The 26,204-nt window shown below is 41.2% G+C and overlaps 1 protein-coding gene across 10 annotated transcripts in view; it reads right to left on the minus strand.

Moving 5' to 3' along the window:
• CHN2 (chimerin 2) overlaps positions 1 to 26,204 on the minus strand; it is a 313,814-nt gene that overhangs the window by 17,861 nt on the left and 269,749 nt on the right. For 4 of the 10 annotated variants that reach the window (XM_025378590.1, XM_025378588.1, XM_025378587.1 and 1 more), the window contains 2 exons: positions 17,013 to 17,090; positions 1,729 to 1,813 (listed from right to left, as the gene is read on the minus strand). In XM_025378590.1, the coding sequence (XP_025234375.1) occupies positions 1,729 to 1,813; positions 17,013 to 17,090 (163 nt within the window). Of the gene's footprint in view, positions 1 to 1,728; positions 1,814 to 13,755; positions 13,915 to 17,012; positions 17,658 to 26,204 lie in introns of those variants that run through there. The other 6 variants (XM_025378596.1, XM_025378593.1, XM_025378597.1 and 3 more) reach the window with 3 other exon arrangements.

Raw genomic sequence — 26,204 nt, forward strand, 5'->3', positions numbered from 1 at the left:
GATGTTTTATTAAAATTAAGATGTTCTATAACAAATGTAAAAATATTCCATTCTTTTACAAAGCAGTAGAACTCTATATGCTACAAATAAAGTCCAGTGCATTCTAAAAATACTCTAAAAGATGTAATATATGGAAAGCTGAGAGGCAATGATGGTTCTTCCTAAGCTTTCATGATTAGTTTTCAGTCTCCCTGCTGCTAAGAGGAAATATAAGGCCAAAGAGTAGCCATTGGAGAATACTAACAATATGGCCTCAGAAAATGTCTTATTTTAAAAAACAAGACCAGAAAAAACCCCACAAAAACCCTTTTATCCCAGAGAAAGTTGAAAAGTTGCTGTTCACAGCTAATATGAAGCCCAGAGTTTTGTTCTCATAATATTGACTTTGGACCAATTTCTTGCTGAAATTGGATAATACCAGCAATTAGGGATATTTTTGGTAGGTTCAATACGGACAGGCCAAATTAATGACCACTGAGTAATTCAGATATTTCACCCCTTTGCTCAGTGGCTGAGCTGGGAGATATGTTGTGACTCCTGGCAAGTCAGTCTTTGGTGTTAATCAGGGTTTCTGAATATTTATGGAGAAGCTGCTTCTGAGCTATGTTGACCACCCCCTTAAACGTAGACCTGCAATGGGGGAGGTATAACTACTTGAACCATCCAGGTATCAACACCGGTGATTGGTATATTTACATAATAGAAGCTAGAAGCCCCTTCCAGGCAGAGAGGAGGATTTAGGATTACAGCATGCTGTGAGCCAAAATGGGAAAGATCACCTTAATTAGTGTCATTACCTTATTGTATTCTAAATGCTGCTAAGATTTTTAAAAATCATATCCTAGCAAGGAAGAAGTCAGTCATGGTGTTGGTAGAAACCTGATCAATATCAGAGGAGGTTGGTCTTGCTCCCAGCCACAGGTGTTTGCCAGAAAAACCATGGCAACATGAATTAGGAAACCCAGTTACGCATTAATTTGGCAACTCTTTATCATTGCTTTAGATGTACCTTAATAAGATGTGTGCTGTTAGCAATAGGTGTATACCTCCGGTTCCAGGTGGAAAATTACCCAGGCTTTCCAACTACTTTGAAAATATGTGATATCAAATCAAGGTGCATGGTTTCACTGATAATCTGATGACAAAGAGACACTGAGCATGAGCTCTGGAATCCGGCTCCCACTGAATCAATATTCTATTCCTTACTGCGCAGCCAAGGGCAAATAAGCCCCTGTGTCTTTTTTTTTTTTTTTTTTAAATGAAGGATAATTGCATCTCTCCCAAGGTCTGTTGGTGAGGCTAATGACATGATAAATAGAGATTAACTGGTGCCTGGTATATGGTAAATATTAACCACCTCTATTACTATTTTTATGTCTTACCTTTTGTAGTAAGATGGGGTAGGAAAAAGTATGGCTTTTCTAGCTATGCAGTTCCATCGGAATTGATTTTTTTTTTTCTTTTACGGACTACTGCCTATTGTAAGAGGCAGATAGGTGTTTAAGGAAATGTACTGTTTTTCTTTCCTTGCATAAACATGAGATATTCTTTTTCATTCCTGCAAACACTTGAAATAGTTTCCCCATTAAGCACAGACAGGCCTTGAACCCCGCAGAAAGCTAGACTTTTGAGCTAATCTGAGCACATTTCCCAGCACTGGAGAGACATCCTCCAGCTCAGCACAGTGGCATTTCATATCGTTGGAAAAGAAGGAAGTTCTGTGTCTACCTGAGCACCGGACCCCTTGGGCGATGAGCCCCCACATGAAATTGGCACAATATTCACACCAATGTGGGCCTCGGAACGTGTGGACCTGTGATCCAAAAAGAAGCAAAATGTCAGAAAATTCAGTCATTTAAAGGCAGGTAGCCTCAGATATGTCAAAGAAGATCAGCAGGAGCGATCCCCCACTGGGCTTCTCCTTCCAGTAAGGCAGTTGCAAACAGATCCTGAGAAAACAGAGATGTGCTTTGATCTTCGAAAATCCTTCATCAATACACCATGCTCCAGGACAGAGTCAGAAAGGAGCGTGGAGAAACAGTTTACAGGCCATGCCATCAGCTAAGGAGTAAGACTCTGACCATCCACAACAAGGCACTGTGTAGACAAACCCAAGATAGCCCAAGCTGGTCGCTATAACCTGCATTTAGCTCAGCAAGTTCTGGAAGGCAAAACTCAATTACTGTATCCTTTAGACTGAAGTTTTCCCATCTCTACAGTATCCAGGCAGGTATAAATAAGACATGATTATGGGATAATTAAAAGGTTCCAAGTCTTTGAGCTACTTCCAAAAAAAGGCATTTTAAAAAGTAAAGGAGTTGGCTAAACATGCAGGCAACCAGTAGGGCCTATGGAATTGCTTTCCCCAGAGATAAGTGTCCATATTCAGTAGGACTTAGTGTGGCCTTCAGGTAAGTAAGCTGAAAATCTTTCCTGCTTGACCAAAGTGCTGGTCTCATTGATTGATGCCCCCAGCCAGTTGTTAAATATTCTGAATATCACAAAGTAAGGATGGTCTTATCTCTGATTATTGAGGCATAGGTCCTCCTGTATTAAATTATGATTTAAAATAAAAACAAAACAAAGCAAAAATACTTGCATGAAAGAGCTTTAAGAAGCAAATGTGGCCATGGTCAATCTAAAATGACCACAGGCAGTCTATTGGGGGCATACAAATGTGCTGTGCACGAAAATGTCCTGAATTTTCATAAAGTTAAAATATTATAAAACATTATAGAAGGCCTTTCAAAGTCATAAACCTCTATTAATAAATAAAAGAAATGTAGACAATGTTTCTGTTTTACAAACTGCTTTTATTTAACAAAAAAGCAGAATGACGAGTATGGTCACAATTTAGAAAGGTGTTCATCCGAGTTCTACTTAAGAAAAAAAGAGTCTCTGTCTGAGTTCTTTATTCATACATGTTAGTAATTGGGTGTATATAAAGAGGCAAACAAAATGGATCTGGATCTCTTCTAAGGAAACAGATGAGTAAAAGCAGAGAAAGAAGATAAGCTAGTTAATAAATTAAAAAGAGCAACTTACGACTCTGTAATAAAGCGAAGTTATAGTAGTCTTTCTGGTATTTCAGTTTATCACATGCAAACTGCCTATTATATAGTTCCTGCTTTGAAAATGATGCCAAAAATTTCTCAACATTTTTCTAGGGAATGACCCTAAGAAATGACAAAGCATTTTTAACAGGAATGCAGATAATTCATCCCAGAAGAACTCACAGGGCCAAATGTCGTAATTCACTTAGAGGCCTACAGAGATTGAACTCAGTACTAAAAGAGTTCCTCAGTAAAGTATCCTATCTAAAGTTGGACATTTTCTAAATTCAGCAATCATACATTTCTTAATATTTTACTAGAAATGCTCTTAATTATGGCAGCAAAGTCAATTGTTAATCTGCTGTGAAGATCAATTAAATATAATAAAATAATATGTAAAATGCAACTCCAGAAAAAAAGTATAAAAATGGCTACAGAAGAAAAAAAAGATGAGGCCGCTACTAGAGAGACCAAGCGGGGCCCAACCTTATCCAGAATGGTCAGGAAAGCCTTTTTTGGAAGGTGACCGGATGGAAAAGAAGAGCCAGTTCTCTTCCATAGGGAAAAAGAAAGGGACAGAGATCATTCCCAGCAGAAGGAATATATGGAAGCCTTGCAGGAGCAAAAGAACTTGGTGTGGTGAAGGAACTAGATGGCCAGGGTGGCCAGAACACCAAAAGTTGGGGGGAGAGGAATTGGGATGAAGTTGAAGGTAGGATAGGAAAAGTTACACAGGGCCTTAAAGGCTTTATTCGTGAGTGTGGATTTGGTTTTAATCTAGGTACAGTAGGAAGTTCTTGGAGGACTTCACATAGATTTTTAAAAAAGATTATTCTGACAACTGTGTTGAAAATGAATGGGAGGGTGTTAATAGTGGAATAGATATGAAAACTATGTTGTAGTCTAGTTGAACAATGATAGAGTCTAACACCTGCATGCTGGCAGTGGAGATGGAAAGTGGATGAATTTGAGATATATTTTGAAGACAGAATTTACAGGACCTGATAATAGAGTAAGTGTGGGCCTTTGAGGGAGAGAGGAGTCAAGAATGACTCTGAGATTCTAGCTTAGGAACTAGGTAAATGATGATACCATTTGCTGAGATGGGAAAGACACTCTTCTGGGGAGAAAGTGAACAATTCCAATTTAGGTGAGTTAGGGTTAAATGCTGCTATGATAGCCAAGTGTTAGTGTCAAGTGGGAACTCATAATTTGAGAGCTCAGAGGAGGAGTGAAGACCAGGGGTATACATTTCACCATCTCTGATGAATAGATGATATTTAAAATTGTGTGAATGAATAAAAAGTATAGTCTTGCATCACTTAATAATGGAGATACATTCTAAGAAAAGCATCCTTGGGTGGTTTCATCACTGGGGGGGGGGGATCATCATAGGGTGTACTTGCACAAACCTAGATGGTAGAGCCTACTACACATCTAAGCTATATGGTATGGCCTATTGCTCCTAGGCTACAGACCTCTACAGCATGTCACTTTACTAAATACTGTAGGCAACTATTACATAACAGTAAGGATTTATGTATCTGAACATATCTGAACATAGAAAAGGTATAGTAAAAATATAGTATAAAGGATAAAAAATGGTACACTTATATAGGGAAGCTCCATTATAATCTTATGGGTTCACCATGATATATGTGGTTCACTATTGACCTAAATATTGTTATGTAGCACATGACTATATTAAGGGTAGGGAGCAGAAAACAAAAGAGAGCTCATCCCCAAGCACTCAGCATTCAAACATTTAGAGAAAACCAACAAAGTGTTCCAGAAGCCAAGAGGTGGAGAATGTTTTAGGGAATGAATGGCCAATTGTGTTGAATGTGGCTAAGAGGTTCAATGAAATAAGTACTTTTAAATATTCACTCAGATACATGGAAGTCATTAGCAACCTTAGCAAGAGCAATCTCTTTGGATGGCTGAGGGTAGAAGACTCAACTGAACTGAAGAAGGTAAGGAAGTAGAGAAATATGTGGGCACCTCCTCTATCAGGAAGGCTGGCTATGATATTCAGCAGAGATATAGGATAGCTCAGGGGAGACGTGGAGTCAAGGGAGGACTTTTTTAAAAGATGGGAAACATCGGGGCAAGTTGACTTGTTGATGAAATTTATACAATAGGTGAGAGACTGGAAATGCAGAAGAGAGAAAAGATAAGCAAACCAGTCATGATCTTCAGAAGTTGAGAAATGATTGAGTTTAGGGTATCGGTGGAAGCAATATATATTTAAGGAGAAGAACAGTTGAGATCTTTCCAGAATTTGTAGTAAGAGACACAAAATCTTCAGATTAAAAAAACACTAAATGAGACTCAAACCAGATAAATAAAAATAATCTATATCTACGCCGATTATACTGAAATTGCAGAACACCAAAAGACAAAGCAAAATCCTAAACAACAACAACAACAAAAACCAAAACAGGTTATCTTTGAAAGGACAGAAATAGGTAAAAATATACTTTTCTTCAGCAGGAAGAGATGAATAGATTATTGAATAATTTCATCAAAGTGCTCAGACAAAAGTATTGCCAACCTAACTTTTATACCCAGCTAATTATCATCTAAGAGCAAGGGTGAAGTAAAGATATTTTAAGACAAATGTCAAGAGTTTCCAATCACAGATCCTCACTTGAAGAAATACTAAAGGATATACTTCAGTGAGAAGCAAATTGAATCTAGGAGGAAGGATTTCCAGAAGCAGCGGTGAGCAAGAAAACTGGTAAATGTGGGTCAATCTAATAATGCCCTATTTGCATACAATGATAACAAGATGACTAATTTTAGGGGCCTTAAACACAGGGTAAAAAAATGACATGGAAGTTTGAAGGGGATGAAGAAGTCTAAAGTTCTCATAATTTGGGAAATGTAAGAAGAGCTACTAATTAACTGAAGAATATTTTAAGTCAATTATGCATGTATTAAATTTTTGATAATTTAAAAAAGGGTGGGATGAAATCCATTAATCAAAAGTAATATATGGCTGGGTGTGGTAGCTCATACCTGTAATCGCTGTCCCTGGGCAACACAGCGAGACCCCATCTCTAAAAAGAGTTTGAAATTTAGCTGGGCATAGTAGCACATGCCTGTAGTCCTAGCTACTCAGGAGACTGACATGGGAGGATGGCTTGAGCCCAGGTGCCCAGGGTTAAAATGAGCTATGATGGCGCCGCTGTACTCCAACCTGGACAACAGACTGAGATTGTCTCTCTCTCTCACACACACAAATACATAAAAGAAAAAGAAATATAGGTTTAATTAAACCAGTAAAAAGCAGGGAAGGAGAAAAAAGATGCAATAGAAAAGCACAGTGATTATAAAAAAAATCCTAATACAACTCTAATCAGAATAAGTGGCTCTAATTCATCACCAAAAAAGATTTTTAGATAACATTTTAAAAATCCTTTCAAGAAACACAAACATAACATGAGATAAATGTAAGAAAGACAGACATACCCAGCAAACTAGCCAATAGAAACCCAAAATAGAGCAAATATATATATTTGCATTATTAGTGATAGAGACAATAGAGATTTATTTTTACCAGAAGGATATAATTTTGAGCTTTTGTATGACAATACGGTCTCAAAAATATAAAGCAAAATTGAAAGACTTACAAAGAGAAATTGGCAAATCCACAATCATAATGATTTTGACATCTTTCACAGAAACTAGTAGATCAAATAGCTAAAGTTGCTCTATGAATACAAAAGGGATCTCATATCCAGCAATTCAAAGAACACACACACTTTTCAAAACCACTTGGAATATTCATACCAATTGACCACAAATTAAGCTTCAACATATATAAAAAATTGATATCATACATACCAGATTCTGAATATAATACAATAACATTTCAAATAGACAGTCAAAGGCCAGTATGTTTGGAACGGTACATTTGGTACCAGTAGCATACATTGAAAAGACAAGAAACCAAATCACACATATATGGATACTTGGTATTTCTCAGAAGTGGCATTACAAATTAATGGGGGAAGGATGTCAGACAGATGAATTATATCCTATTTTCATCTTATTTCCACCTTTCCAGCAACTCATTATTCACTCATTTGTTTGATATTTACATGCTGATTGCCTGCTTTGAACTTGGCCCTGTACTAGTCCTTGGATATACAAAGTTGAAATAGATCAGAGGAATAAGAACTGCCTGCACTCAAGGATCTCATTATCTACAAGAATAAACAGGCAATTATGCGTCAGGTGATACAGCGGAACATGTAAGAGATCCTAGGGTAGTATAATGAAGAGAATAATACATTCTTCCTAGAAGTCTGGGGATGGGGATACTGAACTGGGCTTTGAAGGATGGATAGGAATTCACAAGCCTGGAAAAGATTGAGCAGGTGGGGCAGTGATGGTGTTGACTGGGGAGCAGATGACTTGAGGAAGACATTTATAAAAGAGGAAACAGCATAACCAAAGGCCAATGAAGGTGGGCTTAGGTTTTGAAAGGCATTCTTTTCTGGCAAATGGTGTTTAAAAAAAAAAAAAAAAAGAATGACATCACGTTGTTCTCTGAAACATTTTGAGTGGATGAAATAACCAACCTGTTAAATATCCGTATATCTTGGGGTAAAAATGAAAATGCAGTATTTAGAAATTACGTGAGTGGCTACATGTTTACTGCACATGGACACAATGCATACTGACAAAATATAAACTGGCCTATTGTTTCAGGAAAAACAGGATAGGCTAATCACAGATTTTTCTAAAATTTCACTTCTTTGCCCATATATTTAAAAATAATTGAGCACATCAGGATTGCATTTTTAATGCTTATTATCACTGTCCATATTTACCAACATCCTTTCCCAACAAGTATCCCTATTGCCTTTGATCTCATTTGTCCAGCCAAATAAATGCATAGACGTTTCAAATAGCAGGTAACGCCCAGTGTCCCCACACAGTCCCAAAGAAATGAAACAAAATGAAAATAGAGTGGGGATGTAAAGTTAAACATTATTTTAGGCCCATTGCCTACTTTTCTTTTTGGTGATGGGCCATTGTTTATTTTCATGACCGATATATTGTTCAATTTTCTTTTGGATCCACAAGGACAATCTCTAGACAGAAGGCTACATGTAAATGCTGAGGGCATGCTCTGAGCCCATTTTATTTGGCTTCTACTTATTATGTCTACTCTTTCATTGAAATACACCATATCTTAAAATTCACTGGTCAGCTTTTTCCATTTTCTGAAGTTTATTGATTTGCAAGAATATCTTTTTAGAGAAAGAACATTTTGAAAACTTTAGGGCAGTAACTAAAATATTCGAGACAGGAAGAAAATACTCCAGACAGGAAGAATGTCTGTCCAAGACTATTATACTAGGCACGGTCTGCCTGGAATTCAAAAACCACACCAAACAAAAAAGATGATATTACATGAGATAAGGTATGTTTGACAAATAGCCCAGGAATGGCTACTTTGTAAAAACAAGAGCAAGAAGAGTCATCCAGAGAGATCTCAGGCATTTAGCAACTATCCCTCAACACAGCTCTTTCTAAATGAACAGGATGTTATTTGTCGCATATCTGCTGAATCTGGAAGGCAGTATTCTCTAGTGGTTTTATACCAGATATGTTTTGATGGGTCAATGTAGACACCACCCAAATGCATTAATATAAGCTCAGCCTGGGATCTAAACTGTAAGAAGGAATAAGTGCTGTTTATGACATACTGCAGTTGAGAATTTTTGCTTTTTCTTACCAGTATACACCATGATTTCTTAGCCTTGGCACTACTGATTAACATTTTGGGCTGGAAAATTCTTTGTAGTGGGGTTGTGCCTTGTACATTGTAGGATGTTCAGCAGCATCCCTGGCCTCCACCCACTAAATGCCAGTAGCACTCTGGGACAAATCACAAATATCTGCAGGCATTGACAAATGTCCCCCAGGGGTTGGGGGGGCGGTGTTAGGGTGGGGGGGGGGGGGTAAAGTTTCCTTTATTGAGAAGCACTGGTATAGATGGAAACCTTACTGCCTCAATTTGTCATTTTATTATTTATATTAAAAATCAGAATGTTATTCTTTTGCTTTGAAAAGGAATTTTGGGTCAGAGGCAGTTTGTTTGTTTGTTTGTTTAGCTACTTTATGTTCACAGAAGACAGAGCTAAAGTCCCTTCCAGCTACATGTGGCTGGGTTTTGGAGGTCTAGTCTAGCCTTTGCCCAGGGCTAACTGAGAGGCTGGAGGGCAGGCAGCCTATCCTGCGTCACCCAGGTCAGCAGCACAGTCAAGGCTTCCAGATCTCTGCCAAGAACTCTTCCTATAATTTACTGTATTTCCCATAACCATGTGACATTCATCTCTTATGAAAAATTAGGTTAAACTTTGGATTCTCCCCTTTTGCAAGACCAGATGAAGTACTAACCTTGAAGTGACCCTTTTCAGATGTAAGAAAACACAGCAGAGGTGAATCAATCTATGACAGAGACTCTGAGTTCCCTCTGAAAGGCTGGCCAAGCAGCTGGGGCAGGAGAGCTGAGTTTCTCAAACCCGGCACCACAGATCCCTGGACTTCTCATTAGCAGCTGCCCTAGTTTAACATAGGATTGCATTTCTAAAATCTTGATTGTCTCAAAGCTTTCTGGGAGTCTCCCCATTGCATAAAGTAAGATATTCTCATGCTAATTAACTTTGGTCAGGTTTATGAGCACGTGGACACCCACATCCTTTTGACACTTTCCTGCTCCAAAACCTCGAGTGGTTCCCCATTGCCAGTGGTGAGGTTTCTCAGTCTCAGCACTACTGGCATTGAGGGCTGCATAACTCTTGGTTGTGGTGGCCTGTCCTGGACGTTTAGTAGCACACCTGGCCTCAACTGGATGCCTCTGGAGGAAGGAAAGGGAGAAGGAGAGACAGAGGAAGGAAGAGATAATGAAAGTAGGGAGGGAAAGGAAGGAAGGAAGGAGCGGGGAGAGAAAGAGGGAGGGAGTTAGAAGGAGAAAAAGAAGAAAGGAGGGAGGGAAGGAGGAAGAGAGGGAGAAACTGGCTCCAGGTATACTCCCAGTTCCTGTTTCCACCTATCCCTGAGTTTTGAGTATTCCCTGGAGGCTTTATGAGACCATCCTGTATAATAGTCTATTTAGCTTAAGATAGTTTCCAGGGGTTATATTACTTGAAAACAAGGAGTTTGTCTTCATTATAATGGTGGAGCAGGCTGAAGTAGGAGGCAGACAAAAACAACTCCGATTCATAGCACTCTGGGAGCAGAAACAACTTTTTTTTTTTTTTTTTAATAAAGCCATATATTTCCAAACCTATTTATTCCAGTCTCACTTTGAGTCCCTCATTTTATATTTAAGGTGACGAGTTTTGTCTTTCTTTTGAATTTTCTTTCCAGACTTGTTTCTGGCAAAACAGCCTTTTCTGACTATTAACTTAAAACAACAACAACAACAAAAAAAAAAAAAAAAAAAAAAAAAAAAAACAAGCCCCCAACCATTCTGAAGCCAATTTCTGCCTGTGTCAATTTGCAGGTGCAATATCCAGCTGTCCCTGTTCTCCAGGCACAGTAGTAGTATCAGATGGACAGAAAAGGGTGATGGACACCTGGGAGTTTGACAAGAAGGCAAGGCAGCCAAAACGCTGGGAATGACATGAAGGGCTGACACACTTTTATGAGGTCAACGGGGAAGAGGAAGAGAGAGGGGCTTGCATGCGGGAAGCAAAAAGTCTTCTTCAAAGCAAATGACCACTAGACTGAGAAGAATGCAAAAATGAATGAAAGGCCTCGAAATCATTAAGGAGCCACAAATCCAAACCGGGAGGTGGTGGTGCTGCCACGTCCTGGACAGGTGTTTTAGTGGGAGCGTGGGGACACATTCTCAGCCTCTTGAACTTCTAGTCCTGGCCTCCAGGATAGCATGGGGTGGGGGCTGCATGTTGAGAAGGAGCATGCTACGAGAGCACACGCAATGGAGTATGCCATGAGAACGGGGTGCTCCTGGTGCATGCTCAGTCTGTCAGCAGAGTGGGGGACATAATAAGAGTAAGTAGGGCAACCATTTCCCCTATGTCCTGATGGGACGCTTTTGAAAGGCACCACACAGGACAGCTGTTGTGAACGGAGACAGATCCCTCCTCCCCCTCACCCGCCTGCCCACATGGATCAGACACGGGGTAGCACTGCACAGTCACCATCCCTGGCAAATGGGGATTGAGAGCTGGCCTGACACATCCTGGTAGGGCCTCCATCTCTCCTGCACCATCTGATGACCCTGGCAAGGGCCCACTCCCTGGAAGGACTCTAGTACAATGAACACAAGTGCATACAACACTCAAGCCACACAAGAGGGCAAACTGCAGGGCGGGGAGTGAGGAGAGGGCTCCGAAAGCTCAACTGTAGGGAGATACGGTCCCCTGCTTTCTGCCAACATGAATGAACAGCTTGCGGGCCAGGACCTGTTCTAGACACTGGGGTTTCTGCAGTAAATAAAACAGACAAAAATCCCCACTCCACGAACCCTATCTACCCACCCCCTCCCATCGGGAGTTTCCCTCTGGTGAGGGGAAGGCAGGCAAACAAACACGTAAATATGTACTAGGTCAGCTGGTGATCAGTGCTAGGGAGAAAAGGAAAGCTGGTACAGGCTGGGCAGGAGGTGGAAGAGGGGTGGAAAGGGAGTGGGGAACACACAGTGAGGGGGGTTAGAACTTTCTGGGCCTCTGCTCTCCATCCATATTCCATATGAGGAAGAAGGAAGGGTGTCCTGGAAGCGCATGGGGGTGGGAGATAATTTGGTAAGAAAGAGTGATGCAGATCCCCATGCAGACTGGAGAGGCTGGGAAGAGGAGCAGCAGGCTGAGTGGGGGAAGGGCCTGCTCAGGAGACCCTGATGGCTCCAGGGCCCAGGGATCATCATCTTTCTACCATCTGGTCCATCCCAGCTGAAGATTTAAATGTGATGGACTCCTTTCTGTCCCCCAGGTCTCTCCCCTGCACTCTATTCGCTCCTGGCACATTTCTGACTCCAAGTGTTCACTCCTGTTGTTTGCATAGCCCGGGTGCTCTTTCTTTCCCCTGTATAACCATCCCTGATCTACTTATTTACTTGGGCTTCAGCCAACTTTCCACCTCCCCACGAGGATTCTTGGTTAAGGCTGAGAGAACAACCACACTGCCTCTTACACAGGATCCCCAGCACCAGGGAGCCCCCTCCTCTTTGAATGCTCACAGAAGCTTGTCTTTTACTCCTGTTTTTTTATACATCACCACAGGGTCAGCTTCAGGGCACATGTGACCTGTGCGGTGGCACAGAGCCCTGTCCTTAGCGTGGTTTCATGCGCTGCTGTCACAGTTCTGAAAATCTCAATAATTTTTTTTTAACAAGAACCTCACATTTTCATTGTATACTGGGTCTCACACATTACCTGCCCAGTCCTGCATAATCAATCACACATATTAGTGTGAACTTATAGCTACATCATAAATTTCATTATAAAGTATAACATATACTCTGAATAGGAACCAGCCACAGCAAATAGACACTTCTAACTTACTATTAAAAATGGAAGCTTACCAGCTATTTTGAAGTTTTTTGGTGCCTCTTTTAATGAAGAAATGCTTGGTAAAGATAAAAGACAAAGAATAACTAAATTTCACCACTTTCTATCAGAGCAATGAAGCATTAAGAAAATCCACGAAAACTTTTCTTTAAAGATGTTAAAAATCAATAGCCATGGAAATTAGCAGTTGTGCCTGGACCAAGGGGTTGACACTTAGGAGCAATTAGATTACATCTAAAGACCGTTTTTCATGGACATAAAAATCTTTAATGAAACTGTAAATTTTAACATTACTGACAATGCATCCTTTAGGGTGATGCTGGAGATCCTTCCTATTGAAGGTTTCTGAAAATGTCAATTACACTTCCTATAACGGGTTGCACTGTATATCCCCCGAAAGGTGTGTTTCACTCCTAACCCTGGGTCACTGTGCATATGACCTTATTTCGAAATAGGATCTTTGAAGATATAATTAAGATGACATCATACTGGATGAGTATGGGCCCTAAATCCCATGGCTGGCAACCTTGTAAGAAGATGACAGATATACAGAGACACACAGAGAAGGCTATATGAAGATGGAGGCAGAGATTGGAGTGGTGTGTCTACAAGACAAAGAATGCCAAGGACTGCCAGCAACCACCAGAAGCTAGGAGAGAGCTGCAGGGCAGTTTCTCTTTCAGAGCCTCCAGAAGGACCCAACCCTGCCCATACCTTGATTTCAGACTTCCCAGCCTTCAAAACCATGAGCAAATCAATTTGTGTTGTTTTAAGCCACCAAGTTTGTGGTCATTTGTTATGACAGCTTTAGTATAAAGTACTTTTTAAAAGCTGGGAGAAAAATGTGTGAAATCTAATCTAAATCATCTAAGTCATCCATTTACTTTTTAAAGAAACGAGGGATATAAACCAGTATTGGCTACAGGATGGAATACATTCAAAGAAATAACCACTATCAGGCTTTATTTCATTTTCTCTTACATATAATTAATGAGAGAAGAAGAAAGAGATGGTAGAAAAGAGACAAAAGAAAGAAGGGCATGAAGAAGAGAGGGTAGAAAATAAAAAATAGAAAAAGCTAGACACAAAAATACAAGTGAGAGGCACGAAAAGATAATAATAGATGCTAACATCAAATGGATACTTACTAGGTGCCAGAGACCATGGTAAGTGACTCGCATATATTCTTTATGCCTCACAACACTCCCATTTTTAGATGAGGGAACTGGGGCAGAGACAGCTGAGCTCTTTGGAAGAACATGGTGTGGCCAGGAGTACTACGCGGGCTAAAGCTACCTCAGCACTGTGCTAAGTGTGGGGAGGAAGCCGAGCAAGCCGACTCCTGGGTCTCTGGGGTTGGCTGGCCTGAAGATTTTCAGAGCTCAGCCATAAGGTATTATTAAGTGGACCATTCAAAAGAGAGCTATTCCAGTTACAGCAGAGTGCCTCTTTAAATCAACTAGATAAACAGAGATGCAGTTATAAAACGAGCTAAATAACTGAGTGGTTTTTCTCTTGACAAACAGTTTTCATTTTAGAGAGGAGTGTGTTCATTTCACCATTCCTCCAGCACATACCTCTCAGTGCCTAGTAGGTACAAGTAACCCTAGGAAATCCGGGCTTTAAATGAGCAAAAATTGCATCAGCACACAGTGTTGAAAAGTATACAATTATTGCACGCGATGAGGCGCAACTGTCCTTTGGTTCCCAAAGCTTTTGTTCTCAGAGCTGAATTTTGCTTTGCTTAGACAAACTTTGAGAAGCAAAGGCAGTGACTGTGAGCTTTCTCAGAGAATGGAGCACAAGGTCCCAACTTAGGGAATGTTGGGGGTTTCTATTCATTCCTCTTGACAAAGCTCCTGGGCAGAGCAAAGGAAAGGGCTTTTTACCTGGGGTAATAGTCCTGACTGGGGCAAACAATCTTGTTATGGGGTGAGAAGACAAACTCTACTGGCAGATTCGAATGGCAGATAGGAGGCCTCTAGACGAAAGTGCAGGCAGCACCTAATAAAGCCTATTGGCTGATGAGCATGAAAATGTGATTATTTGTCTTTTTATTGATTGCTGACTATATGCTATGCACATAATAGCCTTAAATATTAACCTGAATTACAAATCAAGAAGGCTTCAGAATAAAGCCCATTAGAAGTTAATGTAAATAAAAAGCCAATGTAAAATTAAGGTCTGAAACACAAATTCCAAACAGATGGCAGGGACATAGGATAAGAAATTTCTTCCTTTAGTTCAGTTCAGTGGCTTGTCCCTAAAAACCTGCCACTGTATTTATAGCCTGAGCCTGCTTTTTGAATGTTCTTCCAAAAACTATGTAAAGTTTCCACCTAGAGTTAGTTGGGGGTGAGGAGTGGGGAGATTGAGGGTGGAAAGGGCAAGGAAGGACAAAGAGGATGCCTCATCCTCCCCTGCCACTCATTCTTAAGGACAGTGGCACCAACAGTACCACTGAATGCCACAATCAACTGTCACAGCTACTTGGGGTCTGCTAAGTTTCAAAGATATCTATTTAAAACACGGAAGAGAAACGCTCCTGTCTGGCTTGTGTACTCCTCTTGAACAACTTCTCTATTTTGTGCCTTTTCTTCTTTCAAGAGCTGTAACAGTGAATAGCTATTGAGTTTTTAAGCAAATACTAAAAGAGCTGTTTTCCAGTGATAAGTGATATATTGTGTTAGCAACGGTACTACTTAAAAAATAAGATTTAACTATCTTTTTGTTTTAAAATGTCTTAAGATTAATTTTCCATTCAGGGATCTAACATTAAAAGGACTGAAATTAGTTTTGAAAATATCAACTATATATATTTGTGTGTTTTTAACACAAGCTCAGACACAGAATATACATGGACAAGCTACTCCATGCAAACATTATTACAGTACAGAATAATTCCAATTTCTTAAAGCCAAATGAATTGGAATTTTCAAGAGGAAGAAAAAGAATACAAGTCCATGAAGATCCATCCTCTCATCACTAGTAGTGTATCCACAGGATGCAAAAAAATCAAGGATTTCTGCTAAAAATCAGAAAAACACTTTCTTAAGGCCAAAAAATTTAATGAGGATAAAAATGGAAAACAGAGTAAAAAAAAAAAGGGAGGCATTTAATGCTCCAAATTAGACCTGTCAATATTCAGTGATGGGAGAAATATGAAAAGCTTTGGCATAGAAGAGGACCTATGCAATGCAATTCTTCACCCTAATGCTAAGTATGTAGGGCTGTATAATTCCATTCCTCAGTTCAATTATAGCATACAAATGCCTGAGCTGCTGGCTTTCTAAAAACAGATGCAGGGAAACAGACCAAACTAACACCAATGTACATTTAATAGATGAATATTTGTCCTTAGAAAGGATTGGAAAGCAACAGAATAAAATCAGTTTCCCTCGTCACCTCTGACAAAAGGGTTATCTAATTCCAAGAGTCACTTGGGTTACTGACCCTAAAGGAAACAAGAATTTTTTTAAAAGAAGGCAATTCACATTTTGCTTCTCCTGCATATTGTTTTATTCCTGGGTCCTCCCTCTCCACTCTCCCCAGCTTTCAAACTGCCAGCTCACTTTTTGGGGTGAAGCCTCTAACTCTAACCTGTCTCTCCTCCCCTCAACTGCAATTCAAGCTAGACAATTTGGCATCAGCGTCCCTTTCCAGTCCTTCTTGGAAAACACTTGGGCAAAGGAAACAGGCCATAATTTTCCGATGGCAGGCCCCTTCTACAAGTACCAGTCTGAAACGAAGATAGCGGTCTTTCCAGTTTCTAAATTCACATGGGAAATTCCACTTAACCCCCCACCAGGTTTCCAGATCTTTTTGTTTGGTCTGGTGAGCAGGATAAAGGCTGTGACCAAGGGTGCCCCCCCGCTAGCCGTACCCGGAGCACAAACAAAAGCTTCTGGATGGCATCTCCTGTCATTATTTGATTTCACAGCTGTCTACGCATAAAAGAAAGGAGTTAGCATCACTGAAAACAAAAGACAAAACACAAAACGAGAAACAGGCAACTGTTTTCTCTTGCTCGGAGACAGCAATATTCTTTACTGAGTGGAAAAGTACTGCTCAGCTCCCAGCAGAACATCTCTGACTGAGAGAGACTGGGCATGCTCTGTGTTTATTTCACTGGACATGGAAACGTGAAGTGGCAATGGGCCCAATTCTCCAAAACTAAGTCAACATCCAGATAAGGTGTTTCCAGGCATAAGCACTGAGGAGACTGCCTTCTGAGGTCTCCAGTTTGAATTGATAGAAAGCACAGGTGTTAAGCTTATAGCTAAATGTGGAAGCAAAGGAATTCGTTGTCTCTTGACTTTACAATCAGAAACCCGACGGAAACTATACACTGTACCTTTCCACCTGCCCTTTTGTAACAGAAGAAGGAATGCAGAGGCTTGCTTACCTTAAAGTTGTGTGTCTTCTCATAGTTGAAGTGGTTGTCGTTGTGTGTGAGGGCTGCCCTTCGAACCAGGGAGGAGATCTGTGAACAGGCAAAGAGTTTGAGAGGGGGCCAAAGAAAGCCGCCTTTGACACCCACCTTCACCCCCAAGGCTACGGCCAGCAGTTCTTGGCGTTTCCTGCCCTGCTTAGACTTCCGAACCACAGCACACTTTTTCTCATTTTCCAGCCACAGTTCTTCAGAGAACATAGTGCCTGGATCCCAGATCTTTCTAGTTTCCTCTGCAGAGCGCAGGAAGCCCCGTGCTGTCAGGATTTTCGAACCGCAGCTAATGTTAGGCGGCAGATTTGAGGCAGCTGGGTCCTGTCTGCAGCAGCCTCCGGCATGTGACCTCAAAGGCCCAGTTTGAGTGATGGAGGGGGCTCGGCTTCTGAATAAGGACGGGCCTGTTTTGTGCTATTTCTTAAGGCCGACGTGTGCCTGGAACAATAGCAAACATTCATGTGCACAGCAACCCCCAGAAGCGGTATCCAGTCAGCCACTGAGGATTCAGGGAGGCAGAGGCCGGCAGCTTGCTTTCTCCTGCCGCAGCACATTGCAAAGGAGAGGTCTCCCCTACTTATTAGCACATTTTACACTCAAACACACCAGCGCGCACACCCCCCAGCCAGCTCTGACGTTCAAAGTGTGAGGCTGCATCCAATTCATCTGGGGCTCTGAACCCCATCCTGGGCTGAACTCCAACAGATTAAACCTTTAAACCCTGATGACTGTTTAATCTTATAGGGGTAAAGCCTCTGTCTTTTTATTAAAAATCTGCCTTAGCACTTGAAAGCTTCATTTGTATTCTTATGCATGCATTAAATTGGAACAGTCTGAGTACCAAATGGGGTATCAGAGGAGAGCAAAGCTTTTCCGCTCTGAGTTCTGCAAAGTTGCAGAATAAGAGGCAGGATGTCTTGCCCCAGGACACTCCCTGGGCTCTCCTATCCTTCCTGCACGAAAAAACTCTGCTCAAACCCACCCAGACCAGACAGTATTCCTTACCTAAAATCAAAACATCATAGTTGCTTTTCTTTTCAATAAAACATCTTCAATGTTCATTCTGTTAGTGCCCAAGCCTATAAAAATGCCCTCCTTGCTCTTAAAAGCATCATCTATTTGATGGTCTCCCATGACCCTAATTCTTTGGTCCTAGGTCTCCCCACGAAAAGAAGTAGGGAAATCCTGATATCTTGGGAGTACTCCTGACTCATTGGTGAAGATTAATGCAGCTAATGCCAGACAGTAAAATTAATGCTTTAGGAAGTAGAAAACAAGATCTAGATAACTGGGCCTTTATGTAGATGGGCCGTCCTGTCCTCTACTGAAACAAGGGCTCCATGCTCCAGCCCCTCCAAGCAGCCTTGTGAAGAGTAACCGAAGATCACGCCTTCCCTTGTGCAATTCTTTATTCCTGGTAATCACCATGATTTTAACTCGGTTCAAAAATTCATCCTCCCATTTCATCCTCTTGTTACCTTCAATAACACCCAATTTTTATGTTAAGCTATTGAGCACAATAATTTACACTGTGTCAGAGGACGTTAGAATGTGTCAAAGGCACTTAACTCATTGAATCTGCAGCATATGGGTGTGAGGAGCAAGATTTTTATTCCCAATTCTTTTGGATGAAGAGATTGAGGCACTGAGAGGTAAAGCAATCTGCCTAAGGACATGCAGCCTAGTTTAAGTGGCAGAACCAGGGCTAGAACACAAAGCATCTGTGTCCAGCGCCCATGCTCTTCAACACTGTGTCCTGCTGCCTCGGTACACTCATGTGCTGCCTCATCCTGCCATCAGTCCTGACAAATGCTATATCTCAGATATTGGTTGAGTCTGGCCTCTCCCTACCTTTCTTTCCCCACGTAACTCAGACCCTTGTTATCTCTCCAGTCCACCTTACACATAGCTCTACAACAATCTTCCTAATCCACCCATGCTTCTCCATAGCTTAACTGTGTCCTGGCATTGCTGGTTTTTCATAAGCTGATCCTAACGTACCCAGCTCATCCTATTTCCCTACACTCCCCTCCACAAATCCTACAACATCTCTTCTGTGACATACTTAACTGCTCACCTTGGTAGCTTGCTCTGTTCTTTAGAATATTCTAGCATCCTTTCAACATATCTACATTTTCACCAACATTTACATTCTAACTCTAATGTTACCCTTTCCAAAATGACTTCCCCAAACTCCCCATTGTAGGCCAACTATGTCCTCTGAAATCCCATCGTGTTTTATCCACATTTTTCTGATTGCACTTGTCACTTTCTGTATTATAGTGACTATAACAGCTCTTATCCCTGCCACACTGAGAACTCACTGTGACATGCTCTATGCTTAATTCACTTTTGTTTCCCCCACAAATATGTCTAATAAGAGTCCCTGCCACAGTAGACACTGAATAAATGTAAGTTGCTAGAAAGCACAGGTACATACAGGAAGCCAGGGTTGTGGAAGAAGGTGTGCAGAGATGACTGCATGGTGTGGGGTCTCCAGTCCCTCCTGAGACCACCCATCCACTGCCTTGGCTTCCAGAGACAAGCTTCCCTCCAGGGGTCTACCCTCTTAATGAGCTTCACCAGGCCCCTTGGCCCTTCTTCCCACTGTCTGATTCTGAAGGACAACTGCTATGGCAGGGGTTAAGTGAAGGCTTGGCATACCTTGGCAGGGCTTCCCATCCTTAGTCTACAGGTAAAAAGATGGAGAGAAGCAAAAAGGGTCCTTTCCCAACCTTCACTGCTAGCAAAGCAAGAGAAACCTTTTGATGGTGAGCCATTTGTGTAAGGGCAAATTCTGTGATGTGGACTGGACTAATGACATGAATATACCAGTTTTAGAATCCGATCAAATTAACGAAGGAGACCACTACTCCTCCTGCGGCTCGTCCTGCTACAAAATAACTATTTACATGGAAAGTGGGCAAAAGAATCTCCCCCTTTTGGTCTATGGGTGGTTGAATACAATGAGATTTAATATTTTTTCATGTCTGTGCTTGTATGTATAACAAGTAATTTTTATTTCCATTTGTGACAGTGATTTCTTTTTCAGCTATTGATTCAATAGAATTGACCCAAACACAAGACACATTCAGACAAGTGAAGGAACTACACACTATTCCCTGAGGATGCTTCTTTACAGGGGACTAGAAGTATTAGCCTTTGAGCAAGCATTGCTGTGAGCAGTGTGGGTGACCTCAGACCACCCTCTCATTGAGGGAAAACTGATTACAGTAATCTCTTGGTGAAAACTTCCCTCTGAAATGACCCCATCGCACAGAGCTCTTTTTTGTCTCAACTCCTCAAGGGAAGCTCCTTGCCTTGTTTTATATGCTCCGTAATGTCGAATACAGTGTTCTCTATACACAGTGGACATTTAATACATTTGCTGACTGTCTTCTTCTAATGAAAATTTCTACCTGACCTGTTTTAATATATACATTCATGAGATGAAGCACATTTCCCTACACGCTCTGTTTGAACCAGGGATTCTCACTGGAACGAATGGTCTTTTGGGCCAGATATCTGTTGTTGTGGGAGGTTGTCCTGTACATTGCAGGGTGTTCAGTGGCATTCTTTGCCTGTATTCACTAGATGCCAGTAGAGCCCCTTCCCCCAAGTATGATAATAAAAAACGTCTCCAGACATGGCCAAATATTCCCTGGGAAGCAACGCTGTCTCTAGTTGAGAATACTGGGCTAAATTAATAACACAAATATTAATATTTATATCATGCTTACTATGTGCCAGGTATTATACTTAGCGCTTTGCATATATATATATATATTTTTTTTTTTTTTAATTTTTATTGTTTTTTTTTTTTTTTGAGATGGAGTCTTGCTCTGTCATCTAGGCTGGAGTGCAATGGCGTGATCTCGGCTCACTGCAACCTCTGCCTCGCAGGTTCACGTGATTCTCCTGCCTCAGACTCCCAAGTACCTGGGACTATAGGCACGTGCCACTGTGTCCGGCTAATTTTTGTATTTTTAGTAGAGATGGGGTTTCACCATGTTGGCCAGGCTAGTTTCAAACTCCTGACCTCAAGTGATCCACCCACCTCGTTCTCCAAAAGTGCTGGGATTACAAGTGTGAGCCACGGCACCCGGCCCACTTTGCATATTTGCACTCATTTAAGATTTAAAACCCTATGAGGTAGGTACTGCTATAATTACCCTTATTTTACAGAGGAGGAAATGGAAGCTGAGAGTTTAAGTGACTTGGCCACATAGCTGGTAAGTGGTAGAATATAGGCACAACTAACTGAGCCTATCTTTCCCCAAAGCCCTAAAGAACAAGTGTCTTTCCTTCTACTACACTTAATATCAAATTTACCTTTTTAACCATTTAAAAATGTAAACTCCAATGGCATTTAATGCATTTACAATGTTCTGCAACGATCACCACTACCTAGTTCCAGAACATTTCATCACCCCAAAATGAAACCCTGTACCCGTCAGTTCCACTCCTCATTCTCTTCTCCTCCCAGCCTCTGGCAAACACCAATCTGCTTTCTGTCTCTATGAATTTGCCTATTCTGGATATTTTGTATAAAGGGAATCATACAATATATGGGTTTTTATATCTGGCTGCTTCTTTTTTCTTTAGATATTTCACTTAGCATGTTTCGAGGTTCATTTATGTTGTGGCATGTATCAGTACTTCATTCCTTTTTTGTTGCTGAATAACAATCCATTGTGTGGATATACCACACTTCATTTCCATTCATCAGTTGATGGACATTCAGACTGTTTTCACCTTTTGGTGAAAACCTTAGTGGCATGTGAACCATGCCACTAAGAATATCCTCATACAAGTTTTGTTTGAATGCTTGTTTTCAATTCTTTTGGGTATACACTAAATCTAGGCTTTTACATATTGTTTAAACAGTCTCTCATCCCCATCATACTTACATTAAAAAATATGCAGTGGCTGAATGCTTGAATTACTCTCTTCCCCGTTATAGTCAGTCAACGAGTAGCAGGTCTGGTGTTCCCTGGACTGGTTTTTAAAGAGGAGACTTTAGTTCTCCCTGAGCCCACTGTGAAAGCAGGTACTACTTAAGATACTTCTGGAAGTAGGTGGGGCTATAAATAAATGGTGACATAAGCTCACCACTTCCTTTTTTCTTCTTTTTTTGATGAATAAAGGTTGGGATTCTATTTTCTAAGCCCTCTCACTGTTCTTCTTTCTCTCTACAATTAGCATCCTGGATCCAAGAAGGAATCAAGTAACGAGAAGGCAATGAGAGGTTGTCAGATAGAGACAAGGAGGAAAGGGTGGGTCAATGGGCAGGAAGACCTGGGAAAATGGAGCCCTTTGGGGTGTCTGTGGACATATAAAGTGCCCAGGAAAGGAATGGTAGGAGAAAGACATATACCCCTCTCACTATACTGGCTTTAATAACCTAGCATCATAAGCCCAGAAGGGACCTTAGAGGTTCATCTAAGCAACAGCTCCTCCTCCACCTGGCTTCAGGCAGGACCACCTCTCGGCTTCTACGGAACACAACATTGTGCTTTATCAGTACCAATTTCTAGAGAAGGTGATTTGCCACCAATCCACAAGCTTTCCACAAACTTCAAGTAAATTCCAGTGCTACATTTTAAGGAGGGCTCATTGAAAATGTCATCATTAGTCCCTGGATGTCTCCCTGTATTCCAACCACAGTGTCTGTGCTGCCGAGAGCTCTACAGTTCTGTCTGTTTATTGAGTCCGAATCTTCCTTAGGTATTGCCCGAGCTATACTCCTATTCCAAACACTGTCCTGCTGTTGCAGCCTTCTCTGCTTCATGGCAGTGCATGAAATGAAAATCAGTATTAGGAATGATGAGGAGGGTGTGGTGAGGAGGGTTCTTTAATATCCCACTGGTGTTTGTGGGATAAGTTGGAGATCGATCAAAAGCCTGGAAAAGTTCATGTGCATTGATCCAATTATTCTATTTCTAGGATTCTCTTGAAAAGGTCTTCAGACTAAGATATAGATAGATGGATAGATAGATAGATAGATAGATAGATAGATAGATAGACAGATAGATATAGAGATACAGATATTCATCAAAACAATATCAAGAAATGTGAAAAAGTCTAAACAGTCAATATAGGGGAAAAGTTAAATAACTTATGGCATATAAATGTAATAGGGTATTATGGAGACATTAACAAAGCAATTAACAGAACATTTAATGATGAGAAGATTTGCCTCTGATATAATGTTAGGTGAGAAGTAGGCTCCTGAGTCATCTATAGTATAATTCCCAGATTTGTAAGTAGGTATACACAGAAAATATCAGAAGAAAACACACCAAAATACATTCAAAATACATTCAATCAAACTGCTGAAGATAAGCAACAGTTACCTCTGAGTGGAAAAATTTTAATTGACATTTATTTTCTTCTATATTCTTTTCTGTTTTTTTCGAGCTTCCTACAATGACTATGTTCTTATTCCATTATATAAAAATGATTTTTAAAGTATATTATAAAACTCTTATTAGATTTAGTGTGCATGGATGATAAATTCTTAACCACTGAGCTTGTCTAATCCCTCCTCCGCTTTTTACAGGGCAAGAGACCAAGAGCCAGAGAGGTTCCACAATTGCCTCTTATCACAGAGCTATTCTACAACTAAATCTGGAAGCAGATCCAGACTTCAGCTTCTCCTGCCTCACACCTGCAGGCATCAGAACCCCCAGAGGGCTTGTTAAAACATACTGAGCCCCACAGTTTCTGGTTCGGTCAGTATGAGATCAGGCCGGAGAATCTGCATTTCTGATCGGTACACAGGTGATGATGTTGCTGGTCTCGGGACCACACTTTGAGGACCCCCATTTTATTTTTCCACCGAACCTGTGGGCCACAGCCTTGCCTGATAATTAGAACACACACACACACACACAGACACACACACACACACACACACAAACACCCCATGCTCAAGCTCTACCTCTACCCAATGAAATCCAAATTTCTGGAGATGGGGGATGGGCTGTAAAAATCCTCCAGGGGCTTGTAATGTGCTCTTAGAATTGAGTGTGACCACACTAATCTCAAGTGCTTCAGTTCAAGGGGATTGTTAGAAAAGATGAAAGTATGAACACAGTCAGTGATGTTGACTAAATCCCCTCCAAAGGAATTAATATTGTTTCAAACACAAAATGTGATCATGTTTCTGCTCATGCTCACCCCACACCCACCTCCCATGATGCCACTTAAAACCTCCAGAGACTATTTAAGGCAAAGGCAAAAATCCATACCATGCCCTGCAGGGGCTTGTGGGGTCTGGCCCCTGCCACCTTTCCAGCCTCGCTTGCCACCACTTTCTTGCTGCTACCCTAAGCATGTATACACACACCTATTAGTATGATTTTAAAATTATGATCTAGGGCCCTCACTAGCCTGCTAGCCTTATGAAACAGGCCCAGAATCAGGTCTCCTGAGGTTCTTTCCATGGAAATCCTTGGCACCACATGTGTGGCAGATTGGGGGTGTTGGCTGCCCACAGCCCACTGACACAAAGACTCATTCCTCCTCTCTGTTCCTAGAGAAATTTTACAAACATCTAAAGCCGAAAAATTATTTTAACCTACCTATAAAAGAAGAGTTCTATTAACTCTTCTCTGGTGACTAGCATGATGCCAACATTGGCTTGACACTCAGGAAAGTTTTGTTGCAGAAAACATAAACATGCCCATTTTTCGGCAGCTCTCTGTCTTCCTTTCCTTCCATCAGAAATGATTTCGACTCTTATGAAGAGTTACCATGCTCTTTTTTTTCCCTTGGGCCATTGGCTCATTCCCTGCACATATGTCTGGGGTACTGGTGTTGGGTGATGACCCTGGGTGTCCCGTTATTTCCCCAAAGCCACAAAATGTTATATCCTGCCCAGATCCAGGAACACGCAGCAAAATGCTGCAGCTATCCGTACAGCCCTGGATGGTGTGGGAAATCTATACTTTCCTTTGTTTTCACGTCCTGTGGGTCACACTGAAATACTTTTAATGGTTGGTTGGTGGTATACTAAGTGTATGCCTACTACCTATTTCTGTGTCTAATATGTGTGTGTGTGTGTGTGTGTGTGTATACACATTTGTTTCAAAAAGCTTCTATGGGGATTTTGAGGGGACTGGTGGATAAGGAGGTGCGGTGATGTCCGCTGTGGTTTTTTGCTATGGCATTGTGGATCTGGTTCTCTATTCCTTTTGGGAAGAGAAAAAACTAGAAATGCTAAGTGAAATAAGCTCCAATTGCCGAATGATAATCGAAGGTGTGGTTTTCTTTTTTCAACACTACTAAACCCAGCCTGCTTGATCCTATGTACTTTGAACCCTCTCACATACTGCCAAATGAATCATCCTTGCCCTTCCTAAGAATTGCCCTGTTTGTTATATTCTGTTTGTGGCTTTCAGTCCTGAAAGAGGAGGAAGACAACAAAGACACATAACTAAACGCAAACACATTACCATGGCGCCAAATAAATGAGAAAGACCAGGGTGGGACCTGCCATCTTTCCTGCAATTGGGCTAGTTCAAGCTGTATAGTCCTGGTTTTATTTGAGGCCATTTAAGCATCAGGTGTCAACGATTAACCTGGCTTAGTCCTAAAACTGCTGCTGACCTCCGAACCTGCTGCATTCTGATCTGAGAGAAGGTTCTTTGTCTCTGGTGGCACACCATGCCCAGCTGCCACGCCGATTATTCTCCAGGGACAGATGGCTACTCTCGATGTGAGAGACACACAAAAGTGCCGAAGGAACAGTCTCACTGCCCCTCCTAGAATGCAATCCACTTCATTCAAAACCGTCACCGTTCACCCAAACAGAAAGGCCTGTATGTACACTGAAATGGACCAAAGTACCTTGTTTAGCAGCAAATAAGTAACCTGATGCTTCTTGGGTTGGTTGATCGTGCAATGCTACCGTTGCCGTCCTTCCCACATGATACCACCAGCTGTTCTGCTGAGACTGATGTCAAAAATTGTGGCTAATTTCTGATGTTTCTCACAGACGTTTTAGATGTAGAAATAAAAGATACTCCACCTCAAAGAGGAAGACTTTGTGTTGCATTAAGGGTCTTGCATATTTCAACACGTCATTGTTATTATTTGCTTTTTTGTTTTGTTTTGTATGCAGTTTTTGAGAGAGTCAATATTAACGAC

The sequence above is a fragment of the Theropithecus gelada genome, chromosome 3 (assembly GCF_003255815.1).
Source record: "Theropithecus gelada isolate Dixy chromosome 3, Tgel_1.0, whole genome shotgun sequence".
Taxonomy (NCBI): domain Eukaryota; kingdom Metazoa; phylum Chordata; class Mammalia; order Primates; family Cercopithecidae; genus Theropithecus; species Theropithecus gelada.